The sequence below is a fragment of the Ylistrum balloti genome, unplaced genomic scaffold, assembly GCF_031769215.1.
Source record: "Ylistrum balloti isolate Yb309-2 unplaced genomic scaffold, AGI_CSIRO_Ybal_v1 Utg371890, whole genome shotgun sequence".
Classification (NCBI taxonomy): domain Eukaryota; kingdom Metazoa; phylum Mollusca; class Bivalvia; order Pectinida; family Pectinidae; genus Ylistrum; species Ylistrum balloti.
Window position 1 is genome coordinate 246085 of NW_026782932.1, and position 21762 is coordinate 267846.

The window sequence follows — 21762 nt, forward strand, 5'->3', positions numbered from 1 at the left end:
TACTATTGACGTCACAATACTATCTCTACTACAGTTGTCGTTCTTTAACAGTCACAATACACTTCGGTCTCTCCCAGAGTGCATTGCGGCACCTCTGTATACGGCTCACACCATTTCAAGATCCCTGAAAAGCAAATTTGCATCAAATAATAAAGTATTTCATAATTTGTCCTGCTTTGTTATTGGTATTATTACAGAGGTGCTTTATGACTGATAGGGAACGACAACTCTGGTAGAGATTGAATATACCTCTGTAAACGGCTCACGGACTACCAATAGTTGACTTTGCGGTCAGGGAGAAAGTTTAAAGTCGTGCAAACCTATGGCAGCATCCCTGACAACACCAACGAAGGTCACAGCCGTAAAATGTATGCTAGCGACCAGCATAAAAAACATCATTTGTGCCTTTTAAGAGGTTATGTGCAATGTTGTAGTCAAATTACCATCAGTTATCACTGACATCACATCATATCAACATGTATCAGTGGAAGTACAAATGTAAACGCCACGGAATGTGACTGTTTACTCAAAGTTAATCTTCCGCGAAATAATCCATCACGTTTGTAACATATAAACTAACGCAGTAATTTTCCAGATAAACAAAAGTCTAGTTTTAAATAATGATACAATCAACAAAACAGAAAAATGATGAAATTCTTTATTTGACACAAAAAGACTTTTCAGTAATCATGAAATGGCGCGAGTCGTTTACAGGGGTGTTATTGGGGTACCGCAATGCATTCTAGGAGAGAATGGTCACCACTGGATAGTGTTTTTACACATTTGAATTATGTTATATGACCAGGTAGGTAAAAGAAAACGTTTTAGTCCTGTAAAGCGTTTATAACGATTAAATCACAGAACTTGATATAAGCAAACAAAATTATAATAAACATGTCATACGAAAGTAGACAAATCAGGACATGAAGCTTATAGATATTCAACGGAAAATTAGAAATGAAATTATGAAATTTTATAAAAATCTTGCATATGCTAAAATTTTAAAAAGACCTTTTCAAACAAATTGCACCGAAAATACTTTTTGTAAAGTGTACAACTATTAAATCACATTTGTAACACATTCTCTATTTTTTGTCAAAATAAATAATGTCCAAGTCATAACTGCATTCATCATTGACGTACAGGTAAAATGGCAAAGTGTCCGACAACAAGCATTTGAGGGGGTGTGGCATTTCGTTTGAATTACAAATGACACCAAAAGCATAACATAGGTCCATACATGTTCTTCCAAATATAACATAAATTCCTAGATTGAAAACATTTTTTTGAAATTATGGAACGAAACAAAACCAGTTTGAAATACGGTATGCGTTTGTCGGAGCCCTGCAATCATACTTATCTGACTTTCATGACAATAGGAACCAGCTGATAAGAAAATGTGATATTACAGAGACAAGGTAGCATTCTTTATCGGTGAAGGGGTTGGTTTAATCTTCACAACTAATTCTATTGGAAACGAAATGGCATTGATCACTGCTTTGTCCTTACTTCTGTCAGTGACATCCCTCTGTGAGTATAATTGTTCGTGGCAATATGATGTCACTACCTTTATATTCCGATGTATCTTAACGCAGCAAGATTTTAGTGTTATGTTTGTAATATGTCAAGAAATAATTAATAATAATACACATATAATACAATACAAAATTAACATCTTCAAAGTAAAAATTTCAACTCCTCCGTTCATTTGTAATATTTTATCCTATGGTTTTGGAGAATCTAGATCTTAGTTCCGTTGTTAAAATCAAAATTGAATTCGGATCGTGTCCAGTTTTAGAAAGATCAGATTAACTCAAAGTGATTCTTTAACAACAGTTTTGCTTTTAAAATCTTATTCTCATTTGATGATGTGGTATCATTTCGATGGACCTTTGGATATGCAGGTCTACAATTCTAATAATTTTAGGTTCATATTAAAAGTAGGTCACTCTGACCTACATTTTGACCACTGGCCTACGTCAAAGTACATGACCAATCTTCCTCACCACTAATCTTGGTAACCTCATTCTTGGGATAAGGGTTTATCTTGATGCGAAGTTGGTGATTCTGGCTTATATATGACCTTTGACCTACATCAAAAGAAAAAAGTTTGTTCAGGTCCTTTCCCCTTCATTAGTAGGAATATGGGCTCACCTTGGTTAGACGGCGTGTGGCGTATAAAAAAATTGGTCACTTTGACCCACACTATGACTTCATATCTGGTGTATGGTAAGGCGGTAGTTACAGAACATCTCTATTGTTTTTCATTTTGTTACTGATTATATTCACTGTAGGTGTGGCGGAGTGTCCGGATGGTTTTGTGAAACATGGTGGATCCTGCTACAAAATAGTGCGAATAAAGGCTACTTGGCCTGAAAGTGATGTAAGTATAAACGATAGTGTGTTTAATCAGATGATGACTGCATTTTTTTTTTAATTAAGTAGATGCAAGCGTACACCGAAAGTACAAGTGTATATTATATATGTGTAGTGTGTCATTATGTAAGTTAGATTTTACAATGGTATGATAATACGCAAATAATGGATAGCTATAAGACTTGCATACTATCCCCAGGAACTGAACACAAAGAGACGGAATAAGTGAAGATCCAACATATAAACAATTCCATTAAAAATCACAAAACCTCAAGTCCAAAAGTTTAGGAAGTGTATGGAAATCCAGCTTTTCGACATTCTTCATCATCATTATTTTTGATGAGTGCTGAAAAAAAATTGATACTGTAAATTTCGATAGAGAGATCGTTTTGGTTTATGTAAGTGATACAGGCCCTTTATTCCTAGATTTACTGTCGTGCTGTTGGTGCAGACCTTGCAACCATTGAAACTGAAGATGAACAACATTTCATTGAGGGCCACCTAGCGACAAATGCCGGTAAGATGGGAATGGTTTAGAGAGACTGAAACGTTTTTCAAATGCTGTTTTTATCATTTATTTATATCAAAGCGACACCTGGTAAAACGATTGTTTTATCGTATACATTTATATCTCGTGTATCACCTTATGAACAATAAGTGTTGGATTTCACTGAAATATACACATAAAGTGGTTAATTAATAACTTTAGATACGGAAATCCTTATCTGTTGATTAACAGTCCAGTTAACTTTGTGTGCGTGTGATGTCATGGCGTAGATCACTATGTTTCTTTCAGATGCGTATGATCCTCCCAGATTTTGGTTCGGCGGAAACGATTTTGCTGAGGAAGGCACGTGGGTGTGGCTTAAATCCAAGACACCGATAAGTGCCCAGAGTTACACGAACTGGAGAGACGGGGGGGTGCTGCCTATCGACTCGGACGAGAATTGTCTGGATTTATCCCGGACACACCACTGGAGGTGGAACGATCATGAGTGTGATGATCATTTCTTCTTCGTCTGCGAAAAAGAGTAAGTCATGTCTCATTCTACAGAAATCGTTTCCACAAAGTATTAAAGAAAACAATTCTTGTATATAATATTAACATTGAAAGTGAAAGGATTCTGCTTAAACTATGTTTAATAATCTTACTGTAACTGTATGTTAAACCAAGTTAAATAAAAGTGTTCTGTTCTGATTCACAATATTCCTTTAAAAAAAAAAAAAAAAGGGGGGGGGGGGGGGGGGGGGGGGGGTCGAGTAGATTTGTGTAACACAACACTACTTTTTTCAGTAATTACAGGAAATCCCTAACGATTTTAGTGATTTCGTGAAGTTACTAAGTGAATTAATTATTTCACGAATTCACTGAAAGGTTTAGTGATTTCACAATCTTACTGTAACATATATGCCATAACAGTTTTGTTCTAATACATAGAAAGGCTAAGAAGTAATGCTAAATCTAGTCTCTACAAAAGGTTCATAGTTTTAATTGCTTAAATGAAAAATGAAAAACAACTGGTTATACCCAGGATCGAAATATTAAGGGCGTATTGTTTTTTATGCTGTCTATTTGTTTGTTTGTTTTTGTTGTTTTTTTCTGTTGTCAACTCTAACCTTGTCCATAAATATTACACCGTAAGAGGTGTAGTTTTCATATTTGATATGATTGTTCCTTTCAGTTGATACCAAACTTTTGACCATGTCACATCGTCGATAGCTATAAAACTAAAACTGTCATATCATTACCACAATGAAGTCAAAAGTGCTTCACAAAGTTAATTACAATGACCTAAACAATTAACCAGCGAAAGTGGGAAGGGGAGCTTAAAAGTCTGTTTAAACGTCTATGAAGATAAATTCTAAATCTGACAGATACGTTTTGTTAGTATTTCAGCTATATTAAAGTTTTTTTCTATTCCAATATCATTTGAGACATTTCAAAGTGATACATATATACATGTTCACTGTTCATGGATGATGATATGATCTTTATCACATACCTTTCTATAACGACACATGTGTAATATGATCTCTGTTACATACCTTTCTATAACGACGCACGTGTAATATGATCTCTGTTACATACCTTTCTATAACGACACATGTGTAATATGATCTCTATTACATACCTTTCTATAACGACGCACGTGTAATATGATCTCTGTTACATACCTTTCTATAACGACGCACGTGTAATATGATCTCTGTTACATACCTTTCTATAACGACGCAGGTGTAATATGCTTTCTATTTCCTACCTTTCTGTAATGACGCACGTGTAATATGATCACTATTACCTACCTGCTTTAAATGATAAATATCTTCACTGAGCCGATCTTAGAAGCGGAAATAATGTAAATCTTCACTGGGCCAATCTTAGTAGCGTAAATAATGTAAATCTTCACTGGGCCAATCTTAGTAGCGTAAATAATGTAAATCTTCACTGGGCAAATTTTAGCAACGGAAATGCTGTAATTATCCTTACTGTATCATTATTGCTTGACCGAAGTATAAATTACATTTACCATCGTAACATCTCATATATCTCCAGTGCTTTGAGCAATTGATGTTGGTACGAAAATCCGTCAACATTTGTTGTTTTCAATAGATAATAAGATGTATTGTCGGTGTTATTTCAGTGCCTATCAGGATGGCGGATTGGTAATAGGATGAAGTCTAGCGTCACTTCGAAAACAGTTTCCAATCGTTAATAAAATATGTGACGCCAATGTTGTATCGTTTATTTGTTTTCATACCTTTGTGGGACTACAAAGTAACTATAGTGTTTTTTCCTTATCGTGAACGTTATCTTACAGTGAGACTTTCATATAACAAACTACGTGTATTACTGACAATACATCACATCTAAGGTCTTACCGACATTAATTAAACTAAAACATGCATTTCAAAAACTATTTCTTTTGGTCGAAAGGTTTTATAAGCCTTTCTTCTACTTATGACGTATCCTTTAACTAAAACTGATTCCCTTTGGTTAAATTTTCATTTTTTTTTATATAAACGTGTCAATAAGAACTGGAACAGTAGAAATATTTACTGGGTCTCTCTTAGCAGAAATGTCATAACAAAATTTATCACAATCAACTATTTCAATATTTATGTAGTCTACATTAAAATCAGTTCCTTGCTCAAAATAGTAACATGACATTGAACTATAAACGTAAGATGTTGTGAAGATTTCACGATTGGGTTTGTTGATGGTTGTGTGGTATTTGATATATCATCGTCTCGTTGCAGTGCCTACAAGGATGCTGGAATCATTATCGGGTGAAGAATTCTAGCACCACCTTTAAAATATCAGATCATTAATAAAACAAGTAATGTACGTGTGTTTGTATTATCTGTTTGTCCTATTATCTTTCATTACTATATTGCAACTGTTTCGTTTTCATTGCTAACACAATAAATAACAGATCTGCCAAAAGTGAAATTGAAATTGGCATCATAACTGTTTTAGATGTTAAAAAATGACGAAAATATTGAAAATAGTTATGTTTTATGGTAATATTTAATTGATGAAATATTTTTAACCGCACTCTAACTTTAACTAGGGAAGATATCATCATTTATTAGGAAATAACATATATGATATTTGATAAGATGCAGCTTTTAAATCATCTACGTTATACATTCAGATACAATAAACTGATAGAAATTTAATTTATTTACTTACAGAATAAGTCCCTAGGGAAAAGCTTCAGAACATATACATTTATTCAGCGCACAGATGTACATACGAGACAAGCTATTCAGCAAGTTATTCGTTCGATATTATTTGATAAGTGGGAGAGGGGAAGCAACTCTCGTTCATCAACAACAGCGGAACAAAAGCACTTTAATTCAGTATAAAAAAATATATATACTATATCATAACTTGTTGACAAAGATCAAGCCTTGATATTTTGTTGAGATTTGGCATGATATCAATGTCGGAATAGGTAAAGATTTGGTCGAGTTAATTGATAATTATGGCGAAATATCGGTATTCAGTCACAAAGAGGTGCTTTCGCGAAACATAACTTGTTTAAAAATATTACAGATAATTGTGTTACAATTTAATTTGCAGATGCTGCGATATTGAGCTAATTCGTAATCAAGAAAAATTGTATTTATACAGAAAAAACAGAAATCTGGAAAGGTTTTTGGGCGTTTTAATATTACTAAATATATAGTAAAATAAGTATAAGAGATCAAATAAAAATGTCTAATCATCGTCCTTGGCCACGTGGTCCCAGCGTCCATTGTATTCGAACGGGCCCACAGAATCCTGCACGCACGTGGACTCGAACGAAGTACCGAATGTGTCAACCTTGTTACCGTCAGGAGGCAGAGCCGGTCGAATCCGTACCGCATTTGGCGATCCGATACTCGGACACTCTGTAAAATAGTTAAATGGTAACAAGAAAAACGTATATTGGTTTCCAGTGATCGAGTTAGAAGGTACGTCCTCTGTATGTGGAATGTGAATTCGCCCCATCGTTACCCAGGCTACTAAGTCTTCGTCTACAATAGACTCATTGTTCAACAGAAATCTGTCAAAGTCCACTACTGGTTGCCAGGGGTCATTCTGGGCGTAAATAGAACTGGACATCTCTTCAGTGTCCTTGAATTGTGTCACAGCAATAGGGTACTTGGCCCATCTTGCAGCGTTAGCAACATCGGCGTCCTCCAACAGAAGGTCCGACATTGCTAAGTTAAATATTCTAAAGGCTCGCTTTGAGCCAAATTTGCTGGTGGCGTACCTATTGTATATGATATCGAATCTCTGTTTCGACTTTTCACCGGTCTCGTATATGACATCCTGCTCCCGTTTTCTGTCTACTTTCTCAAATCCTATATAGGTATGATTTATATCCCTGTACCACTGGCTCGGCTTGGTAATTACCGACGTATCTAATGTTGCATATCTGTTTCTTGGTCCGTTTATATCCAGATCCACTTTAAAATGAAATAAATGTTGATGTAATGTCCCTATAACGAAGTCGTGTATTTTATACCCGAACGCCGACTCATACGGTAAGGCATACGTTGATTGTATATAACCAGTCTGTGTTACTTTCACTTCTATCGCTCCATTTTGATGAAATATATAGTCGAATATAAAATCATAACTCCAAATACTTACAGTAGTTCTTACTATAAGATGGTAGTCTACAAGTCCACCATAACTTTTGAAGCCCCCTCGTCTGTCACTCTCGTAATGGCGTCGCAAAGGAATTCCGCCATTATTTTCGAATATGCAAATAGCATTTTTGAATTTCCTTGGTGTACTAGTATCAACAAAATGATGAGTGTCTAAAAAGATTGCAGTGTCCGGACAGTCAACACCAGGTACCATCTCAAAGGCCAATCTACCCATTAACATGCTCGTGTCGTAATGGACAGTAGAACTTTGTGATGGTCCAAAACCTGAGTACATAACAACGGCATCTTGCAAGGAGATCTCGTAAGCAATACGCTCCTCCTGGAATCGGACATCAAAGATCTGCAGGCCAGTCGACGATCTCATGTGCACGTGAAAATCCCAGTCAATGTACTTTATATGATTACCTACCACCATGTATCGCCTTCCGTTTGGCTCAACCAATTTCGGACCTTGAGAAGGCACTGCGTTTGTCTTTCCTCTTTTTACATACGAGGAATACAGATGTTCTTGGAAGCCCACCGGATCGATCGCAATTTTCGTAATTCGATTATCTAAATATTTTGTCATCAACTCTTCGACGGAGTAGAAGAGGAAGCCGTTGTACAGAATCCTACTTATATGCCATTTTGTGATGTCCATTGACTCATGGTTTATCTGGATTTCTAATCCCAGAGGATGAAGTGCCGAGCCTTCTATATCACGAAAGGCCCAGAACCATGTCTTACGATCTCCGCTCTTCAACCCTCTTGGGGCTGTATCTTTAAATATGATACAATCCACACCTTGTGTACAATTGTGATAGGCCAAACTGTAACTGTCTCGTAGAAGGAAGTACAGCTCCTCGCTTGTCTGTTCTAGATGTTCGTAAAGAGCTTTGTACTCTATTTCACTGACTGGGCGAGCGCTGAATGGCACACGCGACGTAGTGTATGACGGATTTGTGACGAGACGGGCATACGTAGGTCGGGGAATCGGTCCGACGTGATATTCCTCCACGCGAGGAGGACGCAGATCACCGCGGAATATTACGACCTTGGCTGTTCGAACAGGTTGTCGTCCACCACGATCCAAATTCTTTAGAACAGCTGCCTTTAGTGGAAGAAGTAAATCTATCATATAGATATAACTGCTGTTAATAGTTGCTGCGTCAAATGACACAAGATTTAATTCTCTCCTGGAAATTAAGTAATCTCTGACAGTTTCTAACTCTTCCACCGTCAGTTCGTCAAAAATCTCTGGTTTTTCCAGATTATTTGGAATGTGTGGAAGCCCATGATCACATACTGGTGCTCTCTGGTAAAATACTCCAAGGACAACCACGGTCGCCAGCAGAGTAACAGCAATGCACGTGCTAACGACCGTGATGACCTTGAGAATTAAAATATTCCCATCTCCACTGACAACCTCCACTTCCGCTTCCTCCTCTTCCAAATCATCCTCATTGTTATTGGCTGTTGCTCCATATTTCACGTCATTTTCGATCCTGATATCCTGACTGATCTTGGACATTTTAGTCTGATGTCATCTGGAATATCCTGTTGGATAAAAGGAAAAAACAGTTTCATACAAATTTCATACAGTAATGAATCATGAATACCGATAAAATATGTCAAGTCATACAAGCTTATGAAGGAAATAGAACTCTACAAATTTTTGGAGTGATGAGTTCATAAGTACGTATGTTTCTATGACTACCTATTAACACACACAACACATAGTAACTTCTATAGATGTTTCTTTTAATAAACATTTAGGAGTAAAGCTGTACCGCGGCCCATTCACGTCACCCTTCGTTCACAGCACGAGTGTTGTGTCGTTATTAGGTTCTATATTGTAATACATATACAACTGTTCCAGTGTGCTTATCTTTACTGAACATCAGTCTACATAAACACGGCCTACGTGCGTATGTACGTAAACCATCCTAGTTTGACTGGCCTAAACAAAGATTTATTTCTATAGATACGACAAAGAGAACCTGAAGAATGACTGCTGGATCAGTAAATCTAAAGGAAGCGCACATCAATGTCAATAGGTGTATGATTCAAATGACCTCTACCGAGGGCTGTGAAACAGGGTACAGTTCGCCCTCATCTGACACTGGCTCAACAGGATACAAACGATATCCCTTCGTCTGAACAATCTTCCTATTCCAAGCTTTCTGTATCTCATTGAATCTTTATTTAGACCTACTATTAAGATTCGAAGTATGGGGGTACTGATAAGATATGACGTATTCAAAATGAGCATACCATTCCTACAATCAGGGGTGATCTTTATTATTAACATGTTTATCGAACGAATCCCCACCAGAAGTGCTAGATCAACGGTATCCCAGTATGAACAACCCCTAGATCATTGCCCTGGCGGGAGACAGCATACCTTAGGGTTAATCCATCAAGTGTCTGATGTCAGAGAGCGCCCTCTGCTACATCCGCTTGGTATGGTTACAGACATGTCTGAAATGGAAAAAAACGGAAAATATCAAGAAATATGGCGAAAGATAAGAGATATATTATAATTTATATAGTTTAACATAAAGGAAACGACATTGTTATGTTGTACGTTAGTCATGTGCTGACATAACCACTGGTTCACTATCGCTACAGTATGATACAGACATCGAGAGACAAGTATGTGTTTTCGTCTCCGCTGACCTCTATTTGCATATCTATCCTCAGTAGAAACACCTGTATGTACAGAAATAACTTTTAAGTATCATGTCGAAAGCTTTCGAAAATAAAAACAAGCTTGTGGTAGATCTACAGGAGTAATAGTGTACTGGTAACAAAGCTAATTCACAACACATGTCTGGTGGTGAAATAGTTCACTCATATTCAACGTTTATGTTTCTTTGAAGAGGAAATCTTTCCGAATGAAATATTTCTCTTAATTGACATCAACATTCTTTGTTGAAACGATACATCTGGACAGAATGTTTAAGGAAAAAGTGTCAGCATGAAGGTTTAGTATAGCCAGTCAATAGTTACGAAATGTATTGAATTGTGGGGCGGTGTGACATGTTTTGTATTACAGAAAGATCAAAAGATTTACATATCCTTATCAGATCCATTCTCTCCAATAACGTATGTGTACCATTAGACAGAGGGCTAAGGGAGATGATATCGCGTCTAAAATTAATATTCAGTATTTCTGGAGTGTTTACATTCCACAAACGTTGTGCATTCCATCAAGATCAGTATACACAACCCTACATAACACAGTCAAGGAACAGGAGATAGTTTCTTGGCGGCCAAAGCTTGCACCCCGTAGAGAAAAGTATTTCGCTGCCTTTTAGTTAATCTTTTGACCAGAAGAACTATACCTATACCATCTTGTGGTTTCATATTGAATCTAATAAATTTGGGTTAGTTTTTTTCCTAATTAAATCAACGCTAGTTACATCATAATTGACAATTATTTCGTACATATTACCATATGTCTATAGGACCTGCAAGCAATCATATTAAGTTTTTAAAACATGGTTGTAAAATCTTAGATTGGAGACAGCCAGACTGGTGCACAAATGTCATCAGTTCTAATATTATAATCTATTGAAAAATGTCTCAGTTTGCGCGTTATACACTAAAACACGCAGTGCGGGGTTGGAACATTACCATTTACTGATGGCAGAGTCATAAAATGTGTTACTCGTCACGTGTCAAAACAGAGCTGACCAATAAATCATTTGGCAAAAAAACATCCACAAAACATCAGAACGTGGAAAAGCCAAACTAATACCAGGCAGCGTGTGATAAATTACTGCATCAACCAATTGCATGCGTAATACAGCAAAACCCTATTGCATATAAACAGGAAAAAACACCCTCGACTAGCAGCAAGTGTAAAACCAGGACATAATTATAAAGCACATGTAAAAAACACGACCTCACCCTCTAACACTTGTAAAACCACAATATTACAATTCAGCATGTGTAAAGCCACAACATTTTATACTTCAGCACGTGTAAAACCGTCACATTGCACTTCAGTATTTGCAAAAAGTGGTAATATTCCAAACCGACGGTTTATGTTTTATCTAGACTCTTAGCAAATCTCATTAAATCTAACTGACACCCAAGACCTACCTTGTGGAGGAATATAGTACTTACAAATAAAAATGTACCTTATATATGAGAGTATCTAGTAAGTGAAAGTTATCTATGTGTTGTACAATGTGAATATCATATATTAAAAAAACTGAATGAATACATAAAAAACTTTATGGAATCACGACCATAAAAAAGTGACAAAATGACATCAATTTCTTCTTCAACTACAGTTTCCTAAAACAATAAGAGGTAATTATTGACAGTTTGACGTAAACATTCTAAAGCACAGCTGGCGTTCAGTACCACGTGTGTGTTGATCTGGCCAGATCTTAATACTTCATGGTATTGACAGTTTGACGTAAACATTCTAAAGCACAGCTGGCGTTCAGTACCACGTGTGTGTTGATCTGGCCAGATCTTAATACTTCGTGGTATTGACAGTTTGACGTAAACATTCTAAAGCACAGCTGTCGTTCAGTACCACGTGTGTGTTGATCTGGCCAGATCTTAATACTTCATGGTATTGACAGTTTGACGTAAACATTCTAAAGCACAGCTGGCGTTCAGTACCACGTGTGTGTTGATCTGGTCAGATCTTAATACTTCATGGTATTGACAGTTTGACGTAAACATTCTAAAGCACAGCTGGCGTTCAGTACCACGTGTGTGTTGATCTGGCCAGATCTTAATACTTCATGGTATTGACAGTTTGACGTAAACATTCTAAAGCACAGCTGGCGTTCAGTACCACGTGTGTGTTGATCTGGCCAGATCTTAATACTTCATGGTACAAATGTTCTTTATCACAGACCTGCAGACTTGTTAAGGGGGTCTAACAAAGAGGGTCTGCTTTGGTTAATGAACAAGTCATCATCATTCCATTATCGTATTATCGAGAGCCTATCTTCCCGAAAGGCAGCCGGTATATGTTATGATGCGGTATAGATAATATCAAACAGATATACACTGAATGCCAAGTTCACCGTTAACTTAAAGCTCATTCTGTTTTAAGTAGGATGATGTCTTCAGCGTGCTCTTATTTTAGTGTTAAATTACACTCCTTTAATAATTACTTGTAACAATTAACATACTCTACACATATTTATATGTTTCGAGTTTGAGAGGTATACGTAAGGGTAACAGGTGTATAAGTTTTATTGTGTTGTTAACTCACAATTAGAGATTAAATACTTACGGTTCTAAACAAACATCGAAATAGATTTACCAAATTACTCCCGAAAGAACAGACAGATGCATCGATTCCATGACTGTATGTATACATGACATTTAAACACTCGTCCCCAGCTCATACATGAATTAAGTATCATTTTCAAATTTTCGTAGAGCTTTATATAACCAATGCGTGGTATGTATCAGTAAATAACCATTGATAATACCGTAATAGTAAGATCACACAGACAATAAAGCCGATCGTAAATAGACAACAAATACGTCAGATGACCTTATAACGACTAAGTACGTAATAGGTACCTAGGTAATTAGTTTTAAAAGATTGTTTGTGATGAGGATAACAGGATAACACCTCAGGAAATCCGTACTTATAGAAACACGTGGATAAAGGCTAGCGCAGACTGGGCTTCATTATCCAATTAATGTACTTCTAATGCCTTATTATGTAGCACCTGTCTAAGTCTCTCTATCATCTGGTTCCGGGCCCGTCACTTGTTATCTTATCAGTCTTGCTCATTCAATGATAATAAGGATTTCTTTTGTACGTGCATTGTTAACGATAATCTATGTTTAAGTAAGATTAAAGCCTAAACATTCTGTTTCGGCAGTGTACAACTGGTTTTCTCTTCTAAACTTATCAAATCCTTATATGTATTTTTTTGCTGTAAAGTTGAGTAAGCTTTATGACATCTTGTGTTAATTACTATCAATTATCATCTTATATACACACCACTTAAAAACCTGTGTCTGTCACTCCACATCATCTAGTACGTGTTTTCTAAGCGGAAATGATCCAGGCCCGGTTACTGTAACACTGAGACCGTGTAACTTACCGTCTGGGAAGAGTACACAACACAGAAACATAAACATCAGCTCGACAGGTGAAAAAATGCCTCACGATAACCAGTATCCTTGAAGTTATTCCTAAGGATGTATCTTAACGTTTATAAATGTGTAGAAACAAATATTACATCTGGAATAGATTACAACGGTTACCGAAGTGTTTCCTGTTATATCACAGACCTGCACAAAAAATCATACCAGTCAGTTTTATACCAATACTGAATAAATTCTGTTTAACTGTAATCGGCATCACAGAGCTCGACATTACATTGTAGCTGAGTTAAAGAATTGGAATTTGAACAACAACCAGTTTTCGATATTTTTTTTTTTTTTTTTTCTTTTTTTTTTAATATTTGCTCTATCAATAAATACAGAAAACGGTTCAACTTTGTTTAGACTCAGCAAGCCTGTGACTTATAAATCTACGGTACCTATTTTCTTCATATTTCTAGTGAATATTTTACATAGATTATCAATATGTTATTTATATCTCATCTGTCAAATAAAACTATCCTCAATTAATGTATACGAAAAGAAAAAAATCACGTGAATGTTTCAAGTCATAATTTTAACGTTATTTTCATCATTTTGTTAAAGTATTCTTGAACCAATTAGTAATAAATGAAACACGGTGTTATTCCTGAAAGTTCGTTTTGCGTAACTTGTATGCAAAATAGGACGAAAGAATGCAGCATGCTCTGGTTCTAACCTCTCTCTGAAAATTACTGTCTTAAAAATTAAAACTTTTATTACTTCTTTCTTTATTCTATATTATTTAATTTTACGTCAATTTTGGGAGATCCAATTTTCGAAATATACTAATTATACCAATATTTTGCACTTATTCAGTTGTCGGCAAGCTAATTTTATTATGAGATACATTTATACACCACAGCGATGAAAATAATAACTTGGTAATGACAATGGTATTAGGAAAATTAGATAGATTGTTGGTGTTATTTATCATAAATACAATCAACTAGATAGAACCATTGTCGTATTCATTAACTAATAAAAATCGTGTTCTGTAACTTAGAAAAACTCGTGATAATTAGTACACAAACTGGTGACGCATCCAGCTCGCGCTGCAGTTTCATCTGTCGACACTCCAGAAATCCACTAACCAGAATCACACCCAACAGCATTCAGTGTTACCACGTCATCAAACACAGCTGTATATATCCTGTTCGACTGTATATAATGGTAAACAGAAAATCGGTGTTATTCAGACACCAGATTAACATTTACATATGATTTATTCTGACATTAAGTAAATATTTACGTTTGGTCAGCCCTGTAATCCCAATCTAAACCATTTACCGTTAGGGAGGGACAAGATACCGGCACGAGAACTTCATATCTATTAGTCATAGAGGTGTTAAATTTCGAATCTGCGGAATATGATAAATAATGGATAAATCTGGAACTGAAGCGATATACCGAGAGTTTGTTGTCTATCTATTAATTTATAACAAAGTAAAATCAAACGAAAGGGATGTCCGTTGATATTTGGCTGACTCACATATGTATTGGTTTAAAGTCTCTGTAAACAGATATTTACCTTCAACTAATCATCTCATTACAACAGAGAGATAAAACAAGTTGAACTGGTATCGGATCCATGAAAACCAAAGTTGTTTGTTATAAAGGTATGTTAGAAGTAAGGCAACATCACACCGAACAACAATACAAACCTAGCAAATCTTTGACACCTGACTTCAAGTTAAAGATAGCAAATGTTCCGTTAGACATCATCACAGAGGGTATTATTGTTTTCCGTTGTATGTGATACTGTAATATGCATTTCCATTATAATAGTAAGCAGGGTTAATATGTAGGTTTTTAAGTCTATGTTGTAAGAAATCTACTGTACGGAAATGTAGACATGAAAATGACGTAGAAATATTGTTGGTTTGTTTTACTCTTACTGTTGTATGTGTTTAACAAGGGAATGCAGCTCACACATATGGCCGACATTTTCATTGTTTTGTGTATTGGACACTCTTACTTGTAAACTTCAATAATACAAACTGTGAATTATCAGTGTATGAAGTATGTGATACTAACATGTATGTTTAAAGGGAAACGAATAAGTCTGAACCTTTCAAACATTTGCTTTTGATGGCGATTTTTAAGATTAAGCTTGTAGCTATCTTCATATGGTTAGAAAAAATGACTCTACGTTAGGCTTGATTAGCACTTTGACTGTTTACATCGGCGTTGAACATTCTTGTTTATGGCATTTGTAACAACCGTAAATGCCACTTAAGACAGTCCAATGAAGGTCCATGTTGAATTTCTCTCAAGAGCAACTCAATTGATCATCCCATGAAATCGACAAAAGCAAGATTCAATGCTTAATTGACCTTAAACTATATTGGTCATGGTCGATTTTGAACTCTGTCCAGTGAAACAGTGCGTCCGATACTGAACCAGTGCCGTTTCTTTAACAACAATACTGACGTCAGAATGGTCCCATGCTGTATGTCATTTATAATGCTGTAAATCATACCTCTCTCTAGTAACATTATGTACTGACATAGCCAAGCGAATGTAAGTGTATTATTTAAGGTATATGTAAATTAAATACATATTCCAATAGTAATAACAAATACCAGCAATAGTAAAATTTCATTTTGAAAAAGAAAGAAAGAAGAAATCTTCGGTTTTGAAAATCCTTAAAAAATATTGATGTTTCATTTTTTCAATGCAACTTTTTACAAATCTGTAATGTATATGAAATGGCCTGGTCTATTCTCTGTTATATGTCGAACTGCATTAATATTACAAGTCGTATTGTGGTTTCGTTTTAAATTTCTGTATTAATCTTACTTGTGATCAACAATGTCTGTAAAGATGGTTCAAATTAAAGGAAAGGAATCTTTGTGTTGTGTGTTAAAATCCTATCTTGGTGTATTCGAGACACACATGAGATCTCACGAGAGTGCGCTCTGGGGGGTCTGGCTTCAATTATAATACGACTGTTACGCCATGATAACATATGACACATGCCTTGACGCTTCCGTTAGAACAAAGGGGCACGATTAAAAATACAAACGACTGGCCATATCTTACAGTTCCGATAGTTTACTTATCAAATGGAATAAAAAAGGGGTATTATGGTTTGTAAATGAAGTTTAAAATGGAGTTTAATTTTTAAAAAAGATGAAACTTGTAATTAAGCTTTAGTAAGATGTTTCCTAAACAATACTGCTGTTCCATGAAGATAAGTCAGAGTTAAGGGTAACACGGTGATGAAAATTAACCGTTATGACCAATCTGTGGATCTTACACAAGGGGCGTGGTTCGCATACAAGGGCAAGATTGAATTAAGCAGGGAGTCGTAAATCGAGGACAAGAACTTATATTTACAATCTCCTACAAACTCGTCTGTTTTCTTTGGAATGGTTTTGGCTATTAGTCATCATATAGAGATACAGATGTACTGTTGCTTGGAATTAGGCATGATGTCAAACATGTGAAAATTAATACAACATGACTATGAATGAAAGTCATATTTTAGTAATCAAAGGTTACTACATACTGAATTATATAATGACAGAATTACTGCCAGTTCGGGTTGCTATGGTAACATCGACAATGATATTGAAATTTCATAAGATTAATGTATTCACACGTGATATCGATTTCACCATAAAAAGGTTAGTGATGGCCATCGTAACCAGCCAGTGCTTACCAGTGATGGCCGTCGTATTGGTAACCAGCCAGTGGTTACCAGTGATGGCCGTCGTATTGGTAACCAGTGATGGTCATAGTATTGGTAACCAGCCAGTGGTTACCAGTGATGGCCGTCGTATTGGTAACCAGTGATGGCCGTCGTATTGGTAACCAGTGATGGCCGTCGTATTGGTAACCAGCCAGTGGTTAACAGTGATGGCCGTCGTATTGGCAACCAGTGATAGCCGTCTTATTGGTAACCAGTGATGGCCGTCGTATTGGTAACCAGCAATGGCCATTGTATTGGTAACCAGTGATGGCCATGGTATTGGTAAACAGTGATGGCCATGGTATTGGTAAGCAGTGATGGCCATCGTATTGGTAACCAGTGATGGTCGTCGTATTGGTAACCAGTGATAACCAGTGATAGTCATCGTATCGGTAACCAATGATGGCCATTATATCGGTAACCAGTGATGGCCATCGTATCGGTAACCATTGATGGCCGTCGTATCGGTAAGCAGTGATGGCTATCGTATTGGTAACCAGTGATGGCCATTGTATCGGTAACTAGTGATAACCATCATATCGGTAACCAGTGATGGCCATTGTATCGGTAACCAGTGATGGCCGTCGTATTGGTAACCAGTGATGGCCATGGTATTGGTAACCAGTGATGACCATGGTATTGGTAAACAGTGATGGCCATCGTATTGGTAACCAGTGATGGCCGTCGTATTGGTAACCAGTGATGGCCATGGTATTGGTAACCAGTGATGACCATGGTATTGGTAAGCAGTGATGGCCATTGTATCGGTAACCACTGATGGTCGTCGTATTGGTAACCAGTGATGGCCATGGTATTGGTAACCAGTGATGACCATGGTATTGGTAAGCAGTGATGGCCATCGTATTGGTAACCAGTGATGGCCGTCGTATTGGTAACCAGTGATGGCCATGGTATTGGTAACCAGTGATGGCCGTCGTATTGGTAACCAGTGATGGCCATGGTATTGGTAACCAGTGATGACCATGGTATTGGTAACCAGTGATGACCATGGTATTGGTAACCAGTGATGGCCATGGTATTGGTAACCAGTGATGGCCGTCGTATTGGTAACCAGTGATGGCCATGGTATTGGTAACCAGTGATGACCATGGTATTGGTAAGCAGTGATGGCCATCGTATTGGTAACCAGTGATGGCCATGGTATTGGTAACCAGTGATGGCCATCGTATTGGTAACCAGTGATGACCATGGTATTGGTAAGCAGTGATGGCCATCGTATTGGTAACCAGTGATGGTCGTCGTATTGGTAACCAGTGATGGCCGTCGTATCGGTAACCAGAAGTCAACTGTTTTATATGGATATAGGTCACTAGATCGTCGGATAGGATTATTACAGTGTATAAGGTCAATGATTTGCTAATAAACGGCACACTATCACCTAATATGTAGTCCTTACAGATAGTATCTGTTAATTAGTAATTAGTAAACTAGATTATGTAAGGTCAGAGTTCACCTACATACATATACTGTATAAAGGTCTCTGAAAAAGCAATGACGTATTAAATTTAGTGATAACATATATAGATATACAGAATGTGTTTTGGTCGAATAACTGTGTCACTGAACCACAAACAGATCGTGCTACTTTTGCATGACCGATGGTAATCATGCGTTGAACAATTCTCGATGTTGAAAAGAATTGTTCGTGTCAAAGGCCGTCACTGTAAAAAGGAAATCAATAGGGAAAGGGGCTGGCACGTGTGCAGTAGAATCGGATATACGTGTCATACAAACATGATCGATTATGGTATACAACAGAGGAGATGCATATATATAATTACATTGTATCCGAACTCTGCCACGCGGAACATAATTTCAATACTTTAAATTAATTGTTAGAAGGCAAAAGTCCCTAGGTTCTCGAGTAAGCCATAGTTATATACCGTCTGGACACCGTGTCTTCCTGTAGAAATCGTACCGTAGGTTCTATCGCAGTGAAGTAGGAATACCATGTGTCGATGAAGCCACTTCGCATAGGTATTTACCAATCATAATTAACCAAAATTGATTATTTGGAAAGTTTTCCTACATACTGTAACAATAGAGACTGAGGCAGAAGGATCCCTATGGACTGGGGGCACCAAAGGAACACAGAACAATGTACCAGACAGTCTCATTGATCAGTAGGTCAAACCGACCATCATATGCAGATGGATCAGCATCAACAGCAGAAATGGCTCACTTATTTCTATCGATTTTGTTCAATCACGATATAACTTAACTAGTATAGCAAGCCATCACTGTCAACTTTGAGCTAATATTTCCTCTGTCAAATATAATATATGTATAATTAATTTTAGACATCAAGTGATCGTCAGACCATCTCCTCGTTATAAATGAAGTAGGATACTATGTTCTAAACGATGATGCTTTAAATCATCCAGATAGTTCACATCATTAACACGACACCTTCATACTGCTCATAAGTCAGGGGTTATGTATTTGGTATAAAGTAGGGTTTGCATGACCAACGTATCTAAATCTGGCTTATAACGAAACACGAAGATAGTGTTGTATTGCAGTTTATACACGAACGAGATGCGTCCTCATTCATCACCCCGACACACTACCCACAGCTGTGTACCCACTACCCACAGCTGTGTACCCACTCCCCCAGGGGCCGCGCCCAATGCATGTTTCTGGTGGTATATGTGTGCATGTTTTAACACGGTGAATCATATGTATGCACAGTCCAGACAGCCGGTTCGTATTAAATATATTACCATGGTGATATGGAACTCTAAATCACACGCTTCGTTTCAAGGATCTTTGGTAGATGTGAAATTGACTGTGGAAATGAAAAGTGACACATTGGCACATTTACAATTCAGAGCAACACGAACAGTATCAAATTATACCAGCTTCATTGTACACGTGGTGTTACCATTCACAACATACATTTGTATACGTATTCAAAGTATAAAACTGCTTTACTTCTGAATTAAGACCATTATTTCTGGATACGGTGTCAATGTTTACCAACCACAAAAGGTGACACTCTAATAAAAGTTTTTGTGTATCTACAGGATGATAAAACACGCAGACTATATACCTCAGCCAGGATCACATATACAGATGTAGACTTAATACAGGTACATCGTCCAAACATTATGGCCTATAGGTATATATGTAAATAGTTTAGATGACGTAAGCACTTGCTTGATCATGACCAAACCGTTTCATTGGCGTCAAAAATAATTTTGGATTATCTTTATAAAATACCTTTTATGTTAAGTCGTAAGGAATCGCAATAACGAAACACTTGGTTTCATATATCAATGGTATTTGATTGAATACGCTGTACAATGATATAATCGATATGATATTCAGTACGAAGGTGTCTATTCCAATCTAGTGTATCTTATACTAACACTTACCTGTGTTAATAGGTTTCGCACCTGTCCTGGTCCAGTATATCCGTACCCGATACACGTACACACGTAAATCCCTGATTCACATATTACTACACACACTTGTGACGGATGAGTGTGAAGTAACACGCTCCTGACACTATTGGCCTGTGCTGGATTAGCCCTGTGAGGCTGGCAGTACGGGGTAAGACTGGCAGTCCAGGGTAGTCCCAGTAGAACTCGGGTCTTAGTCTAACGCTGTCTTACATCAACAGCCTGCTGTGCGCTGTGTGGTTTGTTAATGAATTCTGCGTCAGTATATGATTCAATATTTGGCATAATTTATAATTACTATGGTCTGCTTCATTGTGTCGTTGATGAGAGGCTGGTGTTGCTATAGACGAGTAAACCCATCGATTGACGTACCGCAATGTGTACACCCAGTATCTCGTCCGAACCGACAGAGATATTAGAATAGATAGAGGCAATGTTTATAGCATTAACTCCGTCCCAATGTGTTTAGTGTAATGTATGTTGTATCCATCATCTGTCATTCCAGCTTCAGAACCACAAAAACATAACAAGTTGCCATGGAACCAGCTTCAAACCGGCCAATGACGCAATGTGTTAGAAAACGTACACGAGTTCGGTTTCACTATGCAAGTTATAGTCCATCTGGGGATCTATAAAGATGAACAACGGTACAGCAGAACTCTGATAGGAAAATATATAAATGAATGGTCATTAGACACGAGAAAAATGCATTCTCTTTGAGTTGGTAGAATAACGTTTGGTTATTTTTTGGAAATTACCCATGTAAATCCCTATCCCCCTCCATTTCCAATTGGGTCTCATTTTATATCGAAGAGTTTTTAGTACGGTAAAGGAGAACGGGTCTCATTTCATATCGAAGAGTGGTACGGTAAAGGAGAACGGGTCTCATTTCATATCAAAGAGTTTTTTAGTACGGTAAAGGAGAACGGGTCTCATTTCTTATCGAAGAGTGATACGGTACAGGGGAACGGGTCTCATTTC

The 21762-nt window shown here is 37.0% G+C and overlaps 2 protein-coding genes across 2 annotated transcripts; one reads left to right on the top strand and one right to left on the bottom strand.

Moving 5' to 3' along the window:
- Positions 1-797: 797 nt before the first annotated feature.
- Positions 798-5668, top strand: LOC132563859 (perlucin-like). Its single transcript, XM_060228614.1, has 6 exons — positions 798-805; positions 1412-1530; positions 2295-2383; positions 2803-2893; positions 3173-3407; positions 5635-5668. Exons 1-6 carry the CDS (start codon positions 798-800, stop codon positions 5666-5668), a joined length of 576 nt encoding a protein of 191 aa, XP_060084597.1.
- Positions 5669-6532: 864 nt separating this feature from the next.
- On the bottom strand, positions 6533-21177 carry LOC132563861 (amiloride-sensitive amine oxidase [copper-containing]-like). The gene is made up of 3 exons (XM_060228616.1): positions 20755-21177; positions 9926-10002; positions 6533-9078 (listed from the first exon to the last, which is right to left on the bottom strand). Exon 3 carries the CDS (start codon positions 9050-9052, stop codon positions 6602-6604), a length of 2451 nt encoding a protein of 816 aa, XP_060084599.1. The 5' UTR covers positions 9053-9078; positions 9926-10002; positions 20755-21177; the 3' UTR covers positions 6533-6601.
- Between the last annotated feature and the right edge of the window lie 585 nt (positions 21178-21762).

Coding starts and splice junctions, on each gene's coding strand:
- LOC132563859 (XM_060228614.1), top strand. Junction 1,531..2,294: donor TCTGTCAGTGACATCCCTCT/GTGAGTATAATT, acceptor TATTCACTGTAG/GTGTGGCGGAGTGTCCGGAT. Junction 2,384..2,802: donor CTACTTGGCCTGAAAGTGAT/GTAAGTATAAAC, acceptor CTTTATTCCTAG/ATTTACTGTCGTGCTGTTGG.
- LOC132563861 (XM_060228616.1), bottom strand. CDS start 9,052: ATGTCCAAGATCAGTCAGGATATCAGGATCGAAAATGACGTGAAATAT.